Consider the following 22155-nt stretch of genomic DNA (forward strand, 5'->3'; position numbering starts at 1 on the left):
CAGTGCTATTGATCTGCAGTCTTTTTTATATGAGACTTCCAGAGTGCTCTTAATCTTATGCTCTTTTCTATTATTTATCCTAGGAAAACTTCAAAAGGTTTTAAATGTTTCTCAGTGCAAGTAGCTACCACGCGTTTTAGGGTTATAAGGACATTAGTGTGTTTAGGAGATATGCAAATATTAAACACAGAGTTTACAAACATAACAAGATCCACACGTTTTCGCTTTCTTCCTTCAGGTATATTTGTGCTAATATTTCGATAGGGAAAGATATTTAAGGTAAGAAATTAATTGAAGGTCTTATTTAATTGATCCGCTATGAAGACATCTTCATGTTCACAGGACAGTTTTTCACTCGCCTTCACTTTACATTTCACAAGATTTCATAATACTTTCTTTTTGCTCTGATCTCAAGCTCTTTGGATTTTCTAGTCTGTAAGCCCTTTGGGGCAGGTTACTTACTATATATTGGTACGGCACTGAAACTAAACCCTAGATGTGTTTGGATACGCGTTGGTAAGTGGTCATCTGCATCAAGACTTTTGAAGACTAGGTTTTCTGGAAGTGAGCAAAATGTGGTGGTTTTTTATTGTGAATAGTCCCTCTTTGCATGTCTTCAAGCTCCTTCAGCTCTGAGCGTCCGTTCTGTGCTCCTGCCGGGATTGAGCGTAGCAGCGGGCGGATAGTCTGGGCACCAAGTCTGGAGGGATATCCACAAAGGACATAGTAGTGCCACCTGCAATTCTGGAAAACAAGTGCGAAAACTGTTAGGAATGAGAACAGTGTAACAGAATAGTCCCTTCTTCCACGTTACCCTTTCAGCTGCAGTGAAAGCAGTAGATGGTAGAAAAAGACTACCCCAGTTCAAGATAAAAGTCCCACCAGAAGCTTTATGAAATAACTGGATGGATGGTGGATCTTAAGATCCATCCATTCAGTTATTTCGTAAAGCGCGCGCTGGTCTGGTGTCATATTCCCAGCTGATTATTTTTCACCTTTCTTTTATTCAGGTTCTCTCAATTTGCCCAAAGGACATGAGAGCAGATATTTGTGTGCACCTAAACCGGAAAGTTTTTAACGAGCACCCTGCCTTCCGACTGGCCAGTGACGGCTGCCTGCGAGCCCTGGCTGTGGAGTTTCAGACGATCCATTGCGCCCCGGGGGACCTCATCTATCATGCTGGGGAAAGCGTCGATGCTCTTTGCTTTGTGGTCTCAGGATCACTAGAAGTCATCCAGGACGACGAGGTGGTGGCTATTTTAGGTACTGTGATTTCTATTGAAACGGTGGTGGTTTGGATGTATTTGCCTTCTGCTTCACTTCGAATATTAACTAGTCTTGCCTAACATCAGCTGGGACTACAGGAAGCTAGTGGTTGTCATAAGATGGAGATGTCGTGTCTCCAGAGGTATTACTCTGGAAGCAAACCCTTCATCTTTTACGACATTGGAAATGCTCTTTCTGCCCAGTATGGCTCATTGGTCACAGTTACAGTGTCTCTGAGCATAAGAGAATGGCGTTTGTGTGCTTGACATCTTTTAAACAGCCTAGTAGAAGAAGTGCGCATTGTTTTATACCAGTCTCTCAGGAGGATTTCCACATTCACCTTCACACTGTATTCTGTGTCTTAAGGTCTGTAACCTTTGTCTGTACCCTAGCCCAGAATAACACCTGCCAACAGTCTCTACAAGGAAGGAAAATTGTTGCTTGCAGTGAACTGACTTTACAGAAAATAAATAGTCTGATCTGACTATGAACAGAGGGATGCACCATCTATCCAACCAATCATGAGAAGTCTGAGTAATGGGGGAGCTTCAGGTTAATCACCCTGTCACTCCTCTGTAGTGTTTGGTTTGCCAGCAGTGGGTGGGAAAGAGCCTAATGCAGACTTCTCACTAGCTTGTATGGGATTGGGAAAGGTATAGCAGATGGTGGGACTGAGTGGTCAGCAGTAGCGTTGAGGCAGGTATCATCCTCAGAGGCAGAACAATGTAAAGGAAGAACTGGTGGCTCTGCATGAAAACCATCCCGAGTCTGTCTTGTCTGTTTAAAATAGACCCGTTTATTGTAGAACTTGTCTGCTGTTGAATATAGGCTGTTTGCCTTCTCTTAAGCTGGAGCTGTGGTTCCCTGAGGGCAAATCCAGTGGGTGACCTTGTCCTAGGGGACCTCTCACACCCTTCCTGAAGCTCTGTGCTGATTCTTCCCTCTAAGGGTGGCTCCAGAGGGCTCCATGGGTCCCTCTTTTATCTCATGGGGACAATCACTGGGAGATGAGGGCTACACTTGGGAGTTGTGCTGGAATGTGGGAAGAGGGCAGACATGGGGAGTCAATACTGGTTGTGAGTCAAGGCTTCAGCTCCTTCCTAGCTGGCAGTAAGGGGGAGGAGAGGAGAAATGAGGACAAGTGTGCAGCTGATGAAGGCTCGTATGTCCTGCAATGGGATAGGATTGGTTGCAAGTGCAGGTACGTGGATAGGACTGCATGGGGACGGCTCCCCCAGAGCATCCCCAGGTCCTCCCAGCTGGAGAGGATGAACTCAGGAAAAGGCACACCCACGCTCTTTCGAAATACATGCTGCATCTTTCTGTATTCTAGTATGTACAAAAGTTTTTAAAAAGACAGATTTAGTGTAAGAATGAATCTGTTTCTATATTCAGATGTGTAGTCATTATGGTGAAAGCTCCTAAATCTGCAATTTCCATAGTAAAATATTCCTTGTACTTCAGCTCACTGGACCATTTCATTTTTATTATTAATCTCAGTGATGATTATCTCGTGTTTGCTTACAGCTATTTAAAAAAGACAAGCTTTAAGACTAAGTAGCAGCATTTACACAAATCAATGGTTTTGTGGGTATTACAGTGAAAACAAACAATAAATATGTAATTTACTTAACTAGGAGCCATCACTAAATGGATTACATGCAAAGCTTTATTGCATTTACTAATGAGTATTGTGTGTTTGAAATGACAGAACTTATTTGTTTCTACCTTGTAGATATGGTAAATTCAGTATCTATGTTATTCTCCATTTGGCTGCAGAGAGCTTTAACCATATCTAGTTAAAGTGAATTACCTTTAATTACTGAAAGCATCTTCAATTCTGCTATGACTGCTGACAGGCGATCCAATGACTCAGAGCTATGTTCATTGTGTACTATAGGGACTGGCAGAATGTGTACATTCAACTTAAAGCAAGATAAACCGCTTCCTCTAGAAGCGGTCATAGAGCACACTTAGGAGTTTTTTCATGCTCTGACAGATTATTTAACAGAATAGTGAACTGAGTAATTATGAGATGTCATATCCTAAAAATTCACTTGCGGAAGAAAATGTAGTTGCAAAGGCATTTATAGTGGCAGCTGTGGCACCTGAAATAGTGAACTACAGATCAGACAGTGAAGAACATAAATTTTATCAGTCTGTTCTGCCTTGAGAAATTCAAGCACAAGGAAGGCAAATCTGCCTAAGGGGGAGACCTGGTTTAAAAGCCTCTGCCTAACGTGAAAACCTCTGTAGCCTGCTTTGGATACTCCAAGCATCTGCCATCACGTTGGGTTTCCTAGGGAAAGTAACTTATAGGGTTGTACTACCAGTCTGGCCATCTTCCCCATCCCCCAGCAGTAATCTAGAGTAGAAATGGGGTAAGTGTCCTTTGGAAACTCATCTTCATTAATTTCTTGTATGGGAGCAGGGGTGTGGCTGGACATGCTGTCTACCAGCCTCTTCTCATTGCAGAGCCACCCATTTCCTAAGTTTGCTTTGGAACTGGTACTTTGCAGTTACTGTTTTGATAGCGCACTGTTATTTAATAAGGCAGGGTTATTTGCCTTGCTGAGAGAGAGAAAAGTTGTGTTGTTTTGGTGTATTCATAAAAGTGAATCAGGTAGTGGCACCAAAACAAGTTCAGAATGTGCATCTTCTATCTCTCACATTCGTGCTTCTGTCGCAAGGGCGGTGTTTTGTTCTCCCTCAGGTCCCAGCCTGAATCAATCCATGATGTTGCTGCTTTTTCCCCTTCTCTGTCTTCCCTTATCACGTTCCCTTCTCTCACAGCCACATCCAGCCTCCCTTCCTGCTGAGATGGTGTCCTCAGGAGACTTGGCGTCCCATCCAGGTGCTTTCTGCAGACTCCACTCTGGAGACAACCAACCGTTTGTTCAGCAACAGTTTTCCTGGCTCAACAGCCCCAGCTTTGGTGTTTCTTGTGCTTGTAAGCAGGTGAAATCCAGTGATTGACAGGGCAACTTGCAGCACTGTGATGTTTTGTTCTCCTCTGGTTTGGTTTTCTTCTCATTTGTTTGTACTTAAATGCTCAGCTGCTGCAGTAATCAGCATTATAGAAATCAGCAGAGTAAGAGAATGATCCAGTTGTAGATCCGCAGTTTATAGGACTCATTAATGAAGATACCCAGGTGCCCAGATACCCAGGTACATTCCTCTCATTAGTTATCTCCATTTCTTGAGGACAGTCTCCCACTTTTCGCAGGTACCATAGCAGAGAGCACACACACCGCATGCAGAGCTGGTGTGATGGGCTTCTGCTTCGCTGGAGAAAACAAGATCCAGTCATTTTAACATAACTCATCTGCGGTTGCCAGGATAATGGAGAAGGGCAAGCAGTCTTGTTTCTAATTATCAAAACTTTCCTAGCAAGCGAGGTGACCCTGAGAAGGCACATCAGTAATTTTCCACCGTCTCAAGCAGGAGTAAACAATTTAACTGCCACTGCGCTGCATGGGGAGGTGTTATCGACAGAGAAATCTCAGGAAGGACCCGGGGTTTGAAGTCCCCCAGGCTAATGAAATGGCATCTGCTAGCAGAGGGCACCAAACGATTCACCCTGCTGCAATTAACCTGAATTTGCTCCTGATGAGGAGTTTCGTGTAAGTGTCTCTGGAATCTCCTTTCCAGCTCCTGCAGTGTGCGCAGCTGACTGCGTAAGTCGTGCAGTAACTTAAACCAGGCAGATTGATTAACAAGGTTTAAAGAAGTCGTTTTGCCAGCAGAGAAATAATGACCCACCGCGTTCAAATGTTGATTGTAGGAATTGATCAAAAATATTGCTCAAACTGCACAGTGATAAAAATATATTGAGCAGTGAATTCCTAGTGGGGGCTGCTGCTGAATGAATTCAATGTTGATAGTCAAGCCAGGATGACTATAGATTTAATAGCTCATGTTTCAGCCACACTTAGGGTCCTGATCCCGTATGTATTCAATTAAGTTGTTATTTGCCTTAATGTGTTTCACATTAATTCTCAGCATGTTCTGCGTATAGTCCCAGTGCAACCTGTTGTTTGTTGGATTTATTGTTTTTAGGCAAGCCAGAATTTCTCTTACTAAAGATCTGCTTCATGAATTACTTCCAAATGTTTGGTCTGGGAAGGGGATATTACACAGTATCAGAGTTAAGGAAACCAAGAGCACACGTGGCGTATCTTCTTGAATTTGGTATGACAGCTGAAAATAGGAATGGTTCTTTTTCTACTCTTAATCTTACATGTGTTCGGAGGTCAGATGATTAAGTAAGTAGCAGCTCCCATTAAGTGAGCAGGAGACCCAGGTGCTCCATAGGTCTCATCCGTGAACATTAGTAACTTGGGATCCATGCATCAGCACTTTGAATTTCCTTGGTGTTATACAGCCTGACATGTCCTTTGTGCAGAACAAGACTGGCTGTGTGTGATGCAATGTATGACATGAAAAACTGTCAGTACAATTCCATTTCATAGCATAGTAGCTAATTCTGTGATTTTAATTAGTTTAGTTGCAGTTTAGGTTACTTCTCAAGTGAAATGAAGGTGACAGAATTTGCCGCTATGTCAAATCGGCTCTTGATATTTTATACTGAACTTCTTTTTGTTTTTCATGTGAAGTAAACCAAGGCAGACTACTTGTGAGAGTTTCCCCAGGCTAGTAATGTACACCTGGTAACAATTTACCGAACAGCCTGTGTCCTATTTCATCTATAGGAGAAGTCCCTTTTGTTCCCATGAGTTAAAGCTCTAAATTAACTGAGAGGAAAATGATTCATAAAGGAAAGGATGGGGTGTTTTTCAGCTAGCAGGACTGCAATAATTAAGGTGATGCAGGTTGTTTTTAAGTGCTGAATCTCAAAGCATTTTCCAAAATACTTAAAGGATTACTGATCTGAGAAGCAATGTGATGTGCAGCTCTGCACCATGCAGTTCTTCTTAAGCACGTGCCTTAGAATAAGTCGTATCTTGCAGGTCTGGGTTGGCATATGTAGTGCCATGTAAGATTTAGTCATATTGATGCTTGTTCAAAAGTGTTATTAGCTCTTACTGACAGAGTTGAAGGGAATGTTCAATTTTTCACATTATTTTGTGAATTTAAAATATTTTCATCTCTATCTGCATGATGGTTAACTATAATAAGAAGCATCAATCTTAATTTAGTGCCAGCTGGTGTGTTATAGAGGTGATCTGCAGCCTCCAATGTCAGAAGGGTTCCTTTCACTGAATTGCAATGTTTTTGAATTAGACCTGAATACTTCACTGCCAAACCCAGCAACTCAAAAGTCTCGGCAGTGCCAGAAAAGAAAAAATTATTTAAATATCATGTCAAACATTTCTTTTAAATCAGACTAACAGTTTCAGGCGATCCGATTTGCCTGATGAGTTTTGAAGATGGTGGGAATGGTCATGCTTTTGGGTTTATTTCCTCAGTCAGGAAGGATAGAAACTTTTTTCTGTGTAAAATCACAATGGAGATATCCTGTCTCCAGGAGCTGGGGCTTCTAGAAAAATATGGAGTACTCGGAGACTTGCACTAAAAGTGAGAGAGATGAGGGACCATAAACCCTTCACTAACAGGAGAATATCTATATAGACCTTTTGCTTTGCTATAGACCTTGCAGTGGTCCTGAATGCTGGAAGAAAGGTAAATTTATTTTGTATTTGTAGGTGCTGATGAGGAGGGTTACACTATGTTAAATAACGTGAAGTACCTCTGCCAGCCTGGACCTGGATCTTTGGCACAGTCTCTTGTTATTGTTTCTTTGCTGGCTATTTTGGCCATCTCTCAAGTGCCAGAAATGCTGTTTTTGATCATCATTCTGCCCTTTTACATGTTAATATGTAGTGCTGTAGAGCTGGATTTCTGACTGGTTAGAGCTTGGCTCTGGTCTGATTTTCAAGGGAGTTCAGGCCTTTCTGGATGCTCAGGGAAGGACTGAGGTTTTGGCTAAAACATTGACAGAGGCAAGGGGCCCTTGCTCACAGCCTAGTAGTCATCTCTGCACATCATCGGCTGTGCTTACAGGAAGCAATGATGTCCCAGCTGGCAGGAGACAGCTGATGAATTTGCACCACTACATCACCCCCATCTTCTCCAGATCCCCTCTTCAGACATAAACAACTCGTATCAGCTAAGTCCAGAAATCCAGCCAGTCCAGTAGCCTGTCTCCACAAATGGCCAATAGGGGATGTGCAGGAAAAAGTAGGAAGATGAAGTAAGCAAACAGTGATACCTCTCAGAATATTCTCTATCCCTCCATTAAACTGTGTTTCAATTGTCTTCCTCACCCAGAGCGTAATCTTTTAATAGCCACAGATAGATTTTATTCCATGAATACATCCCATCATTTTGTAAACCTATGCAACCATCCCCAATGTCCTGTGGCAAGAAGCTACAGAGCTTACCTCCTCGCTGAACCATCACAGGCTGTGTGCTGCTGTGGGTAACAGGAGCTGATTCCCTCCTTGCTCATTGGATTTCGACATCAGTTTGAGATACGTCTGTCCTACGGTCAGAGATTTCACCACAGATGTATAGACACAGGCAGATGTGTTTGTATGAACGTGCATACCAGTACATGTATTTATGGCTGCAGGGACTTGATATTTGGTCACTGACCTCCACTTCTGTGACTGCTGCTGTCACTTTGTGGCTATTGATACTGGAGTTGATTAGATGAACGTTTTCTCTACACGATACAGTTTTAACTGATTCTGCAACAAAATCAGCCTTTGCTTTTCGTAAGCAGCAGAAGATTTGATGTATCATGATGGAAAGCCTGCATTATTCATCATGTCTGGCTTTTGCTAGTGTGACTGATGGGACTTTGGAGATGTTCTAAAATGAGTGTCTATTAGCTAAGACTGCACAGCATAGAAAAACACATTATCACCTAAAGAAGTCTTGGTCCCTTTTATGGGTTTTTCCTCAGTGCTGTTTCCCACCAAGAACTTATTCTTTCACTGCCTGCCCAAACTTTCTCCCAATGGTGCCATCAAGTTCTTATGTTGACTAGGATATTTCTTAGCTCAGTTTCTGTCCTCTTCTGGAGGAAGATAAATTTTGCCTTTACATAGATATATATGGGTTCTGAGACGTTGTTTAACAAGAATCTTTCCTCTCTGCATTCAAGGACTTTTTCATTCCCTTTGCAAGCTCCTGGGGAGTTTCATAAGGCCCTTAAGATTTTTTTCTGCCTGAAAGGTCCAGACGTGAGCTACTGTCTCACAAGCTGGCAAGTCAGTCGACGGTGCAAGGCTGTGGAGAACACCTGCCCTTGCCTTCTGTATGGGAAAGTTATCATAATATAAAAGATAGAATAGTGTATAGAAGTATCATTATCTATTACATGGTTACATGATGTCTCTAAATCTGTATACAAACATGGATGAATATGTACCTATGTTTTATGTACAGGCATACGTACATAATACACCAGCAAATTCTTGTCTGTATTTGGGATGATACCAGTGTAGCTATTTCAGCAAAAATTATGCCTGTCACCAACATCCTGCACATGTCATCCTGCTTTCTGTGGTTCTTTCAGTTCCCAAATTCTTACACTCATGTTCCTGCCAGCTTTGATCCAGCAGTACCCAAATCCTGACTCCCTTTCCTCACACCAAGTGCAAAATGGATGCAAGCAGTTCCCACTCTAATTTTACGGTGTTCCTTTTTTCAGCGATGCTTCAGGTGCTGTGAGAGCAGGAACAGGAGGACTTCCCAGAGCTTTGCCTCCATTCAGGAGAGGTGTTAAGACTGCTCAGGACTCAAGGCAGTGCCGATTTCGGGGTAACATGCTGGGACCTCTTGAAATCTCTAGAGAGAGGCTTTGAAAAGTCTGCAGGCTACATCAGCCCCCAGCACCTCTGTATTCCCAGCCTGGCCCTGGCTTTCCCTGGAGGTGTGTGGACATTGTGCAAGTGTACAACATATACGTGCCTCTGCGTAGCTGGTGTTTCAGACCTATCAGTTAAATTTTCTGTTGCAACCCTGAAAGGTTTCTTTCGTTTAGTTGCACCATGTAAGATTAAACTTGAATGAATAATTACCGCTCTCTACTCAGTGAACTCCAGTTAATAGGGATGAAGTATAGTGCATTAATCTCTATATTTATGAGAAAAGGCATGTTGTTTTGGAGAGTTTGGTTGGTTTTGTTTTCGTTCAGTATGTTCCTTAGCACATTTATAACAAGCAAAAGAGACTCAGAAGTGTATGGGGAAAACGTCAAATTCAAGAACCCTTAAACGCTTCCAAGATTTTATGCTTTCTGAAGAGAACAAACCACAATGTAAGAGGAGCTTATAGCTTCACCATTCAGATCCAGCGACTGATGGCTCATGGAGGTGTAAATAGGTCCAGTTTACCATGTCCCAGCCTTTGTGAGGAACCCAGTGCAGCTCACCGCCTCACGGAACTGAAGACAATGAGGAGACCTTCTCAAGTGTATGAATGGTGATTTAATTTATCCATGACTTTGATACACATTCTGTAAGACAATATTGTACAGAGTTTTGGAGTGAGCATCCCCCTTGGCTTAAACTAGCTGTGTATTACCTTAAATTTATTTTCTTAAATTTAGGAAGAAAACAAGTATTTTGCTCACATTTCAGTGAGAAAATCGTAATAGTCCCTATTACTGAATTCTGTCTTTTTAACCGCAGTCTGTAGCTGCTGAAAGCAGGACTCAATTCTGTCCTGTGTCCACCTCAGAGAGCAAATCCATTAAGCAATTTTGTGCATTTCAGAAATGGTCTATTTTCTATAAATTATGTAACTGAGCATGCTGAGTATATCTGTAAACCAGGTTTTGAACTGTGGGTATAGACGAGGACAATTAACTGCAAAGGGTAATTTCAAAACAGTACATTAGATAAATGATATTTTGCTAGGAAATGCTCTGTGATAAGGAAAGCATTTTAAAGCAACTTGTTTTATAAATTATACCATCTGTATTATGTATTGTAGTTAATTTTGATTACATCAAAATGCGTAGAATTATTTAAAAGCAGTTCAATGAGAATGTAGTTATAACCTTACTAAAGGGATGATTCTCCTATACAGACTTTTACTGGGAAATTGAAACAAGGAAATGAAGATAAGGACTTGCACATTTTATTTTACTCTACATGAGAAACATTGGCTATGTTTTAGTGGGTACAATACCTAAAGCAGAAATGGAAATAGATAAATAGAGCCTCTGACCCCAAAAAGCAATAAGATTGGATAAATTATTACTCTGGTGTGTGTTCCCAAAATAGAGTTGAGTGAAACGAAGAGGAAATATTAAAATGTATTACCTTTTTTATCCCAAAACTATAAAATCACTAACCTTCACCAAGAGGTTGCTTGAGGTACCTGAAATCAATAGTGATACCACCGCTGACTGATTGATTTTAGTTTCCTTTTAATAACTGCTAAAATAAAGAGCTTGGGTATCAGTGGAGGCTGAAACAAAAAATGCCCTTTGTACCATGGTTTCTGCTTTGGGCTTTGAGGTGTCAACCACAGACCGCACGCCGTGGCCCTTGCCCAGCCCGTGGCTGCTGAGCAGCTGGGCAGCAAGAGGCAGCTTTTGGATCCTTCAAGGTGCTTTCTACTTCTGCCGCTGCTTCTTCTCAGAGCAACCATAGGATCTGAACCTGCAAGAGCCTCTCCAGTCTGCGTCCATGCTGGTGTTTCGGTTGGGTCAGGAATGTGATTTTTGAATCTGATGTCCTGATCTTCCTCACTTGTCCTGCTTCGGTGTCTAGCATGGCTGTCTGGGGGTATGAATTCCTTGCAGAGGGAAGGAAACTGGAAGTCACAGAGGAACACATCTCATACACTACTACTCCTTGGAGCTCTTCTGACTATGAGACTGGACTACAGATACTCCTAAGTCCTCAAAATGTGTAGGGTGAAGGTCAGGTCCTCAACATCAGCTGTTTTGCTGCACTGCCTACCAATGTAGAAATAGCCTTCAGGTGTAATTTTTCACATCTGGTTGAAGTTGTTTGTATGTGCAGGTGTGTAAGTGGTCAAACCCTTTCTTACTCAGCAGACATTTAAATACAGACTTAAACATAAGCCTCTGCTTAAGTGGATGTGTTTGGATTTAGAACTAGACTTCTGGGTCTGTTTAAGATTTAAAGCCAGTTATTTAGAAGTTAAAAGTCTCAGGGAGATTTTTTGGTGTTTTTTTCAGAAAGAATGTTGCCACTCACGCTGAATTAAAAATGTTAACATCCTTTAAAATGTTAACATCCTAAAAATGTTAACATCCTTTAAAGTGTCGTCCTTGGGCCCTGGAAGGTGACTCTTGCACCATGCTGCAAAGCCATAGTGATGTAGGAACCTAGATGTCATGGGCTTTCTGTGAGAGTGGGTCTCCTAAGTCACTTAGGAATAGACCCTCGGAAATATTTCATCACCTGAACGTTAGTTAAACGCTTACTATATTCAGGAGCCTTTGAAAAATCTCTTACCTACATCTTCACCTACAGGGAGACCTTTACAATCTGGCTTTTATACTATGTGACACTTCACAGAGCAATCTATAAATACTTAAAAACCTGAGGCTACTGGTAAGGGTACTCAAGTACCTCAGACACTGTAAAAACTTTTACCCTTATTAGTTTTCACGGTTGGGAGCTTATGTTGGAATAATTGGAAGCATGAGACAGTTTGGGAAGAAATCATCTGTGTGGTGAAGAACACTGCGTAAGCTTTACCTTTTAACAAATCCGTCCTGCTGTTTTTCAGGTAAAGGTGATGTCTTTGGTGATATTTTCTGGAAGGAAACCAGTCTGGCCCACGCATGTGCCAATGTTCGGGCTCTGACATACTGCGATTTACATATTATTAAACGAGAAGCCTTGCTTAAAGTGTTGGACTTTTATACTGCTTTTGCAAACTCGTTCTCAAGGAATCTCACGCTCACCTGCAATCTGAGGAAACGGGTAAGGTGACGACTTTTGTTTTCCCCTTTCTCTCACCGAGAGATCGCACCCTCTTGCAGACTGTTCGCAGTGTTTGGCAATCCCCAATTTACTCTTGATGTTTTCAGGTCATTGCAGATTAACTGGTCTTTCAATAAATGTTACTGCTGTTCGTTAGTGATGGCTCAATAAAAGCTTCCCGTAGATTTGCAGCGCTGAGAAGCAGTCCTGGCAGGGTGACATATGAATTGCATTTCTTCTCCTTTTCTTCGCAGTCACTGGGTTTTGGCTTTTTTCCCCCATTGCATAATGCATGAAGTCGAATTTTATAGTCTGATAGAATCCAGATTCTGGATTCTTCAGAGGTGAGGTTTAATCTCTCACCTGCTAAGATACAGGTCAGAGGACAGTCTGGTGGATCTGCATGGCATAGACTGGCTAAGAGAAACTTATTGATGTTAAAGAAATACAATGTATTCAGCGAAAGTATTGTATTAATACTTGCTTCTCTCTCTTGCATAGTTTAGAATTTTAATATGGCAAGGTTAATAAAGCTTGGTAGTGATTTTACATTCACAGCTCACTTATTAAACCCTCCTGCTCATTTTATAATCAATCAGCAATGCTCACTATCCATTAGTCCTTTCAAAGAACACTCCATCTAAAAATTAATTAGCTATAAGGACGTATCTTGAAAACAGGTTAAGGGATTCTTTAATTCGCATTGCGGCTGCAAAATTTAATCTTTATGATGGTTTTTTTAAGATTGATGAGGGTTGTATAAATTTCGTTTGCATAGAGAAATCTCATAACAATGATTTATAGATTATTGAACATTAACTGTGGTCCTCTAGCTGCTGAAACACATTTTTCTGCAGCTGTACCTAGGGCATCTCACCTGATAATGTATCAAGGCTGCCTCAATATTTTACAAGACAATTTCAGCCTCTACAGGAACAGGAGTTGAACATAACTTGCATTTTACTTTTCTGTGTCTAGTTTCTCTTTAGCCACTGGAGCATCTTACAAAGGCTTCTTTCAAAGGAGTTTTAATTTTTAATCCATTCCTTGTGCTCATTAATATACCAAATTTGGCACAAAATACCTATGGCATAAAGCAGATGCAATGGGATTACAGTCCCCCTCTGTCAGTGCTGGAGCCTGAAAGAGCTGAATTATCATCAGGTTTGGTTCCAGCTTGTCATCTTACCTCTGGCTTGAAGCTTGTTAACTTTGCTTCAAACCTGAAGAAGGGCTTTGGGGCTTGAAAGCTGGTTTGGGGTTTCTAGCTTATCACTTCTCCGTTGCTGATTTCCTCCAAGCCTTGACTTCAGCACCTCCCATTGCCGTCTCGCCTACCTGCGACGTGCCACCAGCTACAGTCCCACAATGACAATTCTACTCAGGCGTTGCTGGCGGTGATTTCGTGGGACAAGATAATGCCATATACATTGTGCCAAAATGTGTTCTTTCCTTCTTAAAACTGTGAACCTGTCACTTCAGCTAGCTTCCTGGAACTCCCCTTCCCTCATTAGCCTTGACAAGGTTGTGTACAGCAAAGCCACTTATAGATCTTTTCCTGACAGGGTAATGTGCTGGAGTTCAACTCTGTAGTCCAGGGATACATACAGGGAATAGGATCCTGGCTGGGTTTTCATGGATTTTCTTCTTTCCTATGCACCTTGTTTCAGGAAAATTGGTTTCCCTGATGAGCCCTGCCATAGGGAGTCACCCAGGTAGAAACGCTCGTGGGGCTCAGGTCCCCAGTACCAATACCTGCTGTACAGCTCAGTGGTAGGTACATGGACTTTGCTGTGGGGGCAGTGACTCAAACCAAGAAGGAACAGCACTTCTAAAGAAAGGTTGGATTCTGCAGAAGTAAAGGAAACATTGGTCAGCTGCTTGTGTGCGCATTACGTGAGAGTGGATGGGCAGTCAAAGAAAGGTTGTGTCAATGCGACACATGCAAGGTGGAATTCATTTCACTAAGAGCTGGGTGATGAACATCCAGGCTAGTCACAGACCACCTTTATAGCCCATGAGGAATGTTTTCTCCAGAAAGCATTCGTCTGGCCCCTCTTCAGTGCCCAGTCTGGGAGAATCATCCCCTTTCTGTTGGCTTTGGAGAGAGTCCTTGATCACTAATTTTTAAATACCTAGGGTACATCAGATGAACTCCACCTATGATGTCTTGTGCAGTTTTACTCAAGAACTGTTTTGAGAAAAGTCTTACTTCTAGTATTGCAGTAAGTTGTACTGAGCCGGAGCCCGCTTTGCAGAAATTCTATTCATTGTTCCTAGGCACAAAATAGATCATGCTACTTCCAACACCAGCGACACGATCTAAGTCCTGTTACATAAAGTTATTCAGGGAATTGTTTCAAGCCTCATATCTACTGAAAGTATACGTGATTCCCTGTTGGGCACCGGTGTGTCTGACAGTGAGTTCATCTCTTAGGAAAAGCAGTGCCGTCCAGGATAGTTTCATCAGGAGAACAAAAAGCAATTGTTCAGACAATGAGACCAGGCTGACAGAGCTGCTCCATACTGCAGCAGTTTGTGCTGAAGTCATGTAATCTAAATGGAAAGAAAATCATTGTCTCCTTTAATTGATTTCAATAGAAATATACTTAGCACTTTTTTTACATAGTCATCACTCGTAAGGTTTGACATTTAATTATAACAAAAATACACTCCTTGCGGTGCTGTGCTCAGGAAAATGGATATTCTCGCTGTCAGAAATATATAGACAGAATTGTTCTTTCATCAAGTCTGCTCTTTGGAATACGCATACACGTCTGTGGGTGCACACACATGCACACACATTTGTGCTGACTTGTCCCTCAACAAGCACTTAGATGTAGTCCATGGACTGCAAAACAATTTAGACGTTCAAAAGGCTAATAAATTAATAATAGCACTGAGCACAAAAGGTTAGTTCCACATGACAGGGAAGAGAAAGTCATGCTGAAAGGGGAAAATAACATTTTCTCTCTCCCAAATAACATTTAGAGGCCTGGCATGTTGAATGACCTACTTAAGGTATTTGCTCAGCATGCTATTATCAACTCTGGAGTTTTGTTTTCTTTTTTGTGTGTTAGGTAGCTCAGCCATCACACTGCATTTATGAGCCCATAAAGTGAGCGTGCTGGCTAGCTTTTCAACCTGCAGTCATCTCTCCTGCCCAGGGTGGCGAGGTGACTTTTAATCAGTAATTGCAAAGTATTGCAGCATATCCTGTTTCGTGCTCTGAAATCTTTATAGCACATCTCATGTCACTAATGCATATTCCAAAGCAGAACCAGAAATTTGAACTTTTTTGCTGGAAATGTATTCTTTAAAATCACAATGAGATTACATAGCCGCCTCTGAGGACTGAAAGTTATAAAGCAGTGTTTAAGATGAGTCTTCGAAGAGTTAATTACTGCCTTCTGATGCTGGAAGAGAATATTAATAATGTCTAATTCATTAAGTCCCTTTCAAGATTTCACATGGCTGGAGGACGGCTTCTCTGCAAGCTTGAGCCATTAAGCTTGGCCTGAGGAAGGGAGCCAAGACAGATTTCTAGGAGGCTCAAACCCATATAAATAAATGTAGATTTTATTGATGGTCAGAATTTGGGAAGGAAAGCCTACATCAAGCTAATGAATGTATTCCTACAGAAAACAAGCGTTCAGCAGAAGTTTGTAAAGCTTTTTTTTTCCTTTTCTCATCGTTGCTTCCATTTGCACTAGCTAATGCACCGTCTCCAGCTACCTGCTAGACCAACATTGACGGTGCAAATGCTAGAAAAAATCAAACTGAAATTTTGGCCCTTCTGAAATCAGAGCTAAAATTCTCCAGCAAAACAAAGATTTCCCCCCACCCCCCCCAGCTCTTAAGGTACACGGCCATATACTGCTGTCTTCTACCATGAGCAAGTCAGGAGCAGCCAGGGAAGAGGACAATTGTCCGTATAGGACCTCTGGCACATTTGATCCTGGAGGGTGTGCTGGGGAGTGAACCAAGGAGATGCAAGGAGAAACGAGTGTCTTTAAGGCAGTGAAATGCCATCTACCAGAGAAGTTTGGTTCTTTTCTCTGTGACACTCTTAAAGCCAGGGACAGCACTGTGAGCAACTGATGTTATCTGGTTCCTTCAGCACAGTGTGAATCTCTGAGGCTTTTTAGCGGGTGTCCTATAGCGGATATTGGACTGTCTTAACACACATATCCTGTTTTTCTTTCTATTTCAGATTAGAAGAATTTCTTTTTAAATTGGCTTTCTGTTTCTGCTTGAGGTTTTAGTGAATCGCATGTTGCTTCTTGACTGAATCACTCATCATTTCTGTGTCACACAGTTTTTAGAAAAGCTTTATTTTAGTTTGAATTCTGTGCTTGTGTCTTCAAAAAGTGAAGGTTGTACCAAGGTTCATTCAGGATCCCCCTTCTTTTTCATTTTTAAGGCTCTCCAGATGACGTGCTATATTAGTGTGTCCTGATGCAGAAGCAATGTCGGCGGCAGAAAGCATTGCTCTGCGTATTGGCCCTTGCTCCTGAAGGTTGCACATGTTCTGGTGAACCTGAGGACTTCTGCATGTTTTGTTCTCTGAGAGCCATTCACAATGACAGCAGCTTGATTCAGAGCTGTTTGCACTTTGCCAGCTGATGCTCACACTCGCTGCTGATCAGTTGTGGGGGATGACTTGGGAAAGGACCAGAGCATTGTCACTGGGTAACTGGCAAACAGGAAGCTGTATGGTAACTGTGGAGCAGGAGGATGTGCTGAACACCTCCTCTGCCCAGTAGTCCATCTCTATTGGCAGATCCATGATCCATTATCACCTTTTTTCAGTCTATTACTAGGAGCATCCTCCATGTGGAACAGCGATGATGGCAAAACCTATCCAGGCAAAACAAGTTTTTCCATCATTGTTAGTGCAGAGAAGCAGGGAAGGAGACCGTGCTACTTAGGAAGCCACTGTGACTTATAACGTAGATCAGCTGGTAGGGCTTCAGTGGGGTCCTGGGCTCCTGTCCTGTTGTGGGGAATGTGATGGGCTGATACCAGGTCTTCATCTCTCACTCCTGGTACGCTTCTTTTGCATGTGCAGCTTGTTCCTCTGCTGGTTTGAGCTGGTGGCAAAGGTCCCAGAGAGTGCAGGGTCAAGCCTTTGGAAGGGCAGATCCGACAGATCAATTTCTATTATGGCGTATATGGCCAGCAGGCTTTTGACATGATTTAACTCAGAGTTTGTTTGTAACTCAACGGTTTGCTCAAGCCTGTTGAAAATTAATTTGATCAACTTCTTGATGGCAACGTGTATGGCATGTTTCCTTTCCCTGCCTCTATCTTTTCCAGGACTCCAAGCACCTGCAGGCTAATACGTCCTGCTGCTTGCTGCCCCCAGTCAAGGCAAGGGCACACAGTAGAGTTCCCCATCCAGGCATGGTGACACCTCTCTTCACTTCTCCAGGGCAAAACACAGAGTGACGTTAGTCACAGCTCCAAGCTGTGCTGCCCATGACATTGTGTTTGGATTTTACAGCTCTTGCTTGCTTACTGCAGTAACAGGCAACTCTCTTGTGACCGTGGCAAAGGACACCCTTCTCAGCTGTCTAAGTCAAAGGTCTCACCTCTTACTTTGCCTCCTCACTCTCCTCACCTTTAACTCCAACAAAAGTAATGCACCTCATTCTTTTCTTTTTATATTTATTTATTTAAGCAATAAAGTCAGCTCATTTTGGGCAAAAGGGGGAAATTTATCTCCTCATGCTCCCATGGTAGAGCTCACAGAGTAGCCTCGCCTTTAATTTCACCAAATTCTTTTCCCCATTTCCATGTGAGAAAGGAAACATTGTTTTACCTTGTCTCAGGATGCTTCTGCCCTTTCCTGTCCCTCTCTGGTCTTTAGCTATCTAGATTTTTTTCTTCTTTTATAGGAACATGTTGTCCCAGAAAATGAAGTCCTATAGCTATAGTTTAGCTGTAGTGGCAGCTTAGCATGATTACAGAGCAAATAAGTTATATTCTCAAAAATCAATATGGCTTTATTTTGTTCACATATTAGCAGACTCTGCAGCCTACATTATGCTTGAAGAGGCTTTCACTTAAGACAATTTAAAAAAAAAAAAAAATTGTTTGGCTTTATTGCATTCACAGCTATCTCCAGGTATGTTAATATTCCATTGCAGTATTTTCTAAAGGGTTGTTTCACTGAGTGAGATCTAGTACCACCTCTGATGGTGTCTAGACTTGTATATTGAATGTGAATGGGACAGAGAAACCCACTTCATTCAGACAACGTAGCAGTGTCGAAGCTGCCAATTGACAGTGATGCCTGGCTGGTCTGTGCCCAGGTATTTCTTGAGAAACTGCTAATGAGTCTGGGCCAAACCCACGTGAGGAATTTATCAGTACTCAGAATGAAGTAATTCCTCATGTATTTGTAGCTGTGTGATTGCAGACAGCTCAGCACAGTCCATGCTACACCTTCTGCCATCAAGAGACCCATGTGATTCCTTCTGAGGGAGCATTACAGATCGGAGGTAAGAGTTTTTTCTGCAGCTCTTCGCTCCCATCTCCCGCTCCCTTGAGCAATTCCTGTGTCTTTGCTCCTCTTCAGGGGCATGGGTGTTTTTGAGTTCGAGGCAGTCAAAGCAAGGAAGTTAGTCCTTGGAGGACCATGCATGACTTTGCTACGTAGAAAAGCGGCATAAAAATTCAAAGAGAAAGCTGCGGCCGCATTAACTTCACCCCTCTGTGCCTCTCTGCCAGACGGCATGGGACAGCTGTCTGAGCAGAGAGATTGCTGTAAAAGCTGCCAGTGGGTTCGTTTTCTCTTTTTTTGGTAGCTGCGAACCTGACTCTTTTCTGCCTGCCTCCCTTCCTTCCCTTTCCTTTTTGTCGCTTCATCATTTCCCTTACGGTCGTCTCTTCTGGGTGCCCTTCAGGTCATACGGGCCATGGAAAACAGGGGGTAGGGGAGCAATTGCACCTCTGAACCCCTGCCTGGAGCCACAGAGGGAGCACAGTGGTTTTCTCTCCTTCGACAAGCAGAGGGTGCTCCCTTGGCTGTGAATGTGTGTGAGGATGAGTGCAGAAGTGGGTGATAAACCTGAAATCTCTCCTCTCCTTGCCACCTCAAAGACTTGGGTATCTTAGAGAGTGTTTAAATACTTACCTGAAAATCAGGGAACTGAATATCTCTGGGGATCTTTGGGAGGGCTGGGGTAGTATGTATTCATGGCACAGTCTGGATTGATATATTTTGCCTTTGGACTGCAGGCAGATGCAGAGATTAGCCAACACACTGTCATCTTTAATAGTGTTTCAGAGCCACGTTAATCCCACAGGGTACCAGCAGGCCCCTATTCTATTCTGCATATAATCTCTAACTTAAATATTTTCCTCCGAGGTCCTGACCGTGCTTCTGTAGGAGCAAGACGCAAAGCACCACCAACTCTGTTTAAAGTAGGACTGAGCCCAATTCTGATAATCCTTTGGCATTACAGAGGTAGATTTATTTGTTGCTGCACCTGTAGCTTCTCTGTCTAAAGCTAAATGAAAAGGACATTTGATCTTGTTTGTCAGGCTATTATTTAATTGTTGGTTTTTGTTGATAAATGCAAGGCAATTTAGCATAACTTTCGTTCAGGGATCTTTGCGCAGTGTCGTATGGCTGCAGAAAAAAATCATGTGTGCTGATGTGCTGCTTTCTGCATGTAGGGACTCAGCAGCTGTTATAAAAGGCACTCTGCTAATTTACCCCAGTGAAAAGTATGAGCATCTCTTCTTCGGGCAGGCAGTGAAAACTGATTTATTTGCGTGTAGCGAGATCGTTAAACAGGAAATGTCAGGGATGGGCAGCGTCCAGAGGAAAATAAAAGTATAAACTGGCTAGGTTCGACTGCAGATCCAGATTGAGGTTGATTTGCTATTGTGCTTTTTGTGAATTAATACCATTTTCTTGTTTAGAAAGTTGTCTCAATTAAGAGACTCTCCTTAGTTGACTCAGAGCCTTCTGCAGGCTGTCTGCTAATACCGATTCAGGGCAGTGTTGCTTTCACAGGACTTGAGTGATGATGAAAAAATAAATCAAAGTTTTGCTATTTTTAATCTTGTAAATATTAAAAGATAAATATTTTGTGTTCACCTCCTCTCATTGATTAAAATTGATGCTTTTAATCTCTTCCAAGTGCTTGGGAAGGGGAGGGAATGTGCATGATGCAGTGGGAAGCAACATTGCCGTTTCATTATTGATTGCCAGTTAAGAAGGTTTTTATCATCGTCCCCCACTGTGTTTTGATGTCATGATGAACACGGGCACCGGCGTCTCAGTCAGCAGCAGATTCGAGTGGATCACTGTCCCTGTCCCTGAACTTCCCTCATGGGCTGTTACTTTGCCAGGCTCAGCTCTGCAGCAGGCGTCCTAACTAAGCTGATCTGCCCATGCCCATGCCCCCTTCCTCTGGTGCCTAATAAACCATGGGAGCATTACAAATGCATTTGTGTTACTGCTGGGAGTAGCCAATTTATTTTGCGATGTCCTTGATGTGCCCAGGAGCTGCCACTGATGCAGGTAGTTCCCTGCTTGTGGGACACCTCCGTTACATAGAACTGAGCCTGATGCTAAGGCCAATGGCATCCTGGCAGGTAGGATTGCACAGAAAGTGGGGAAACAGATTTGTTCTGTTATCTCGCACCCCTCCAAAAAGTGAGCCTAGAGCAATGTATTTCTTCTTGCATGAGATGTTGAGCCTAATTACCATGTAGACCTACAACTTTTCCAACACAATAACTGGGAAAAAAAAAGGAGGAAATGTTACAAAACTGAGACGATTCATTCCAAGTGCTCTGGTTGCTTCCACCGTTGCTTCCTGGAGGTGAACGCCAGACATTTGGTAATACAGCACAGCATGACTTGCAGGTATAAAAATGAGTGGGTGTCGGTCTCTTCTCTCAAGTAACCAGCTATAGGACAAGAGAAAATAGCCTCAAGTTGTGCCAGGGGAGGTTTAGATTGGATATCAGGAAAAATTTCTTCACCGAAAGAGTTGTCAAGCATTGGAACAGGCTGCTCAGGGAAGTGATTGAGTCACCATCCCTGGAGGTATTTAAAAGATGCATAGATGTGGCACTTAGGGATGTAGTTTAGTGGTGGAGTTGGCAGTGCTAGGGTAAGGGTTGGACTTGATGATCTTAGAGGTCTTTTCCAACCTAAACAATTTCAGGGTTCAACACTTCACAGATGCAGTAATACCCAAATGTGCTGGTTCAGCATGTGATAATCATTGCAGCTGTGCAAATCCTAGATGTACCTTAATTCGAATGCTATTTTTGGGCTGCCTTCTACTGCAAAGAAACAGTGCATGTAGGAAAGTATTAAATTGTACACAAAGCACAAAAGAAACTTTGTGGGGAAGTTTGCATGAATCCCACTAGTTTTAGTTAAAAATAAAACCCAGCCTGTCACTTCCAACTTAATGATGGCTGATTGACTGTGCCTTTTTTAATTGTCAGCCAGTTGCTGTGATTAGCAACTGCTGCCTCAGTTTAGGTCCTATGCAAAGGAAGTCTGGAGGAGCAATTTTGAGAGGAGCTGATTTACATATATGCCAGAGGTGGGCATTCTCGGAAGCACCTGAAATAAGGTGAGTCCCCTATTATTGTACTTCTGAGCAACTTCCTGAAAGGCAAAAATCTTCTCTGTGTTTAGGAAAGAATATATATTATTAATCCATGTTTTTTCCTCCTATTTCTCAGTTTTCACAGCCCTTAGTCTTAATTTGTTTCCCTTCCTAAAGATAACAAAAACATAATATGGTTTTCAGATGTAAGTTACTGTTAAAAAAAGGAGTATAGTGTAAGCAGTTCTAAAAGCCTCTGATTCTCTTAACTCCATTAATTAAACTGTCTGATCTTTTGAACTTTGGGACCTCCCCTTGGACTTTTAGATGAATTTTAGATTATTTTATTAGTACTCCATGAA

At 42.3% G+C, this 22155-nt stretch overlaps 1 protein-coding gene across 1 annotated transcript in view; it reads left to right on the top strand.

Annotated features, from left to right (window-relative positions):
• The window catches only part of KCNH5 (potassium voltage-gated channel subfamily H member 5), a 172520-nt gene that overhangs the window by 127480 nt on the left and 22885 nt on the right, over positions 1 to 22155 (top strand). The window contains exons 9-10 of the mRNA XM_086613018.1: positions 1011 to 1263; positions 12010 to 12206. Coding sequence (XP_086469144.1) covers positions 1011 to 1263; positions 12010 to 12206 — 450 coding nt within the window. The remainder of the gene's footprint in view (positions 1 to 1010; positions 1264 to 12009; positions 12207 to 22155) is intronic.

The sequence above is a fragment of the Tauraco erythrolophus genome, chromosome 6 (assembly GCF_009769465.1).
Source record: "Tauraco erythrolophus isolate bTauEry1 chromosome 6, bTauEry1.pri, whole genome shotgun sequence".
Lineage (NCBI taxonomy): Eukaryota > Metazoa > Chordata > Aves > Musophagiformes > Musophagidae > Tauraco > Tauraco erythrolophus.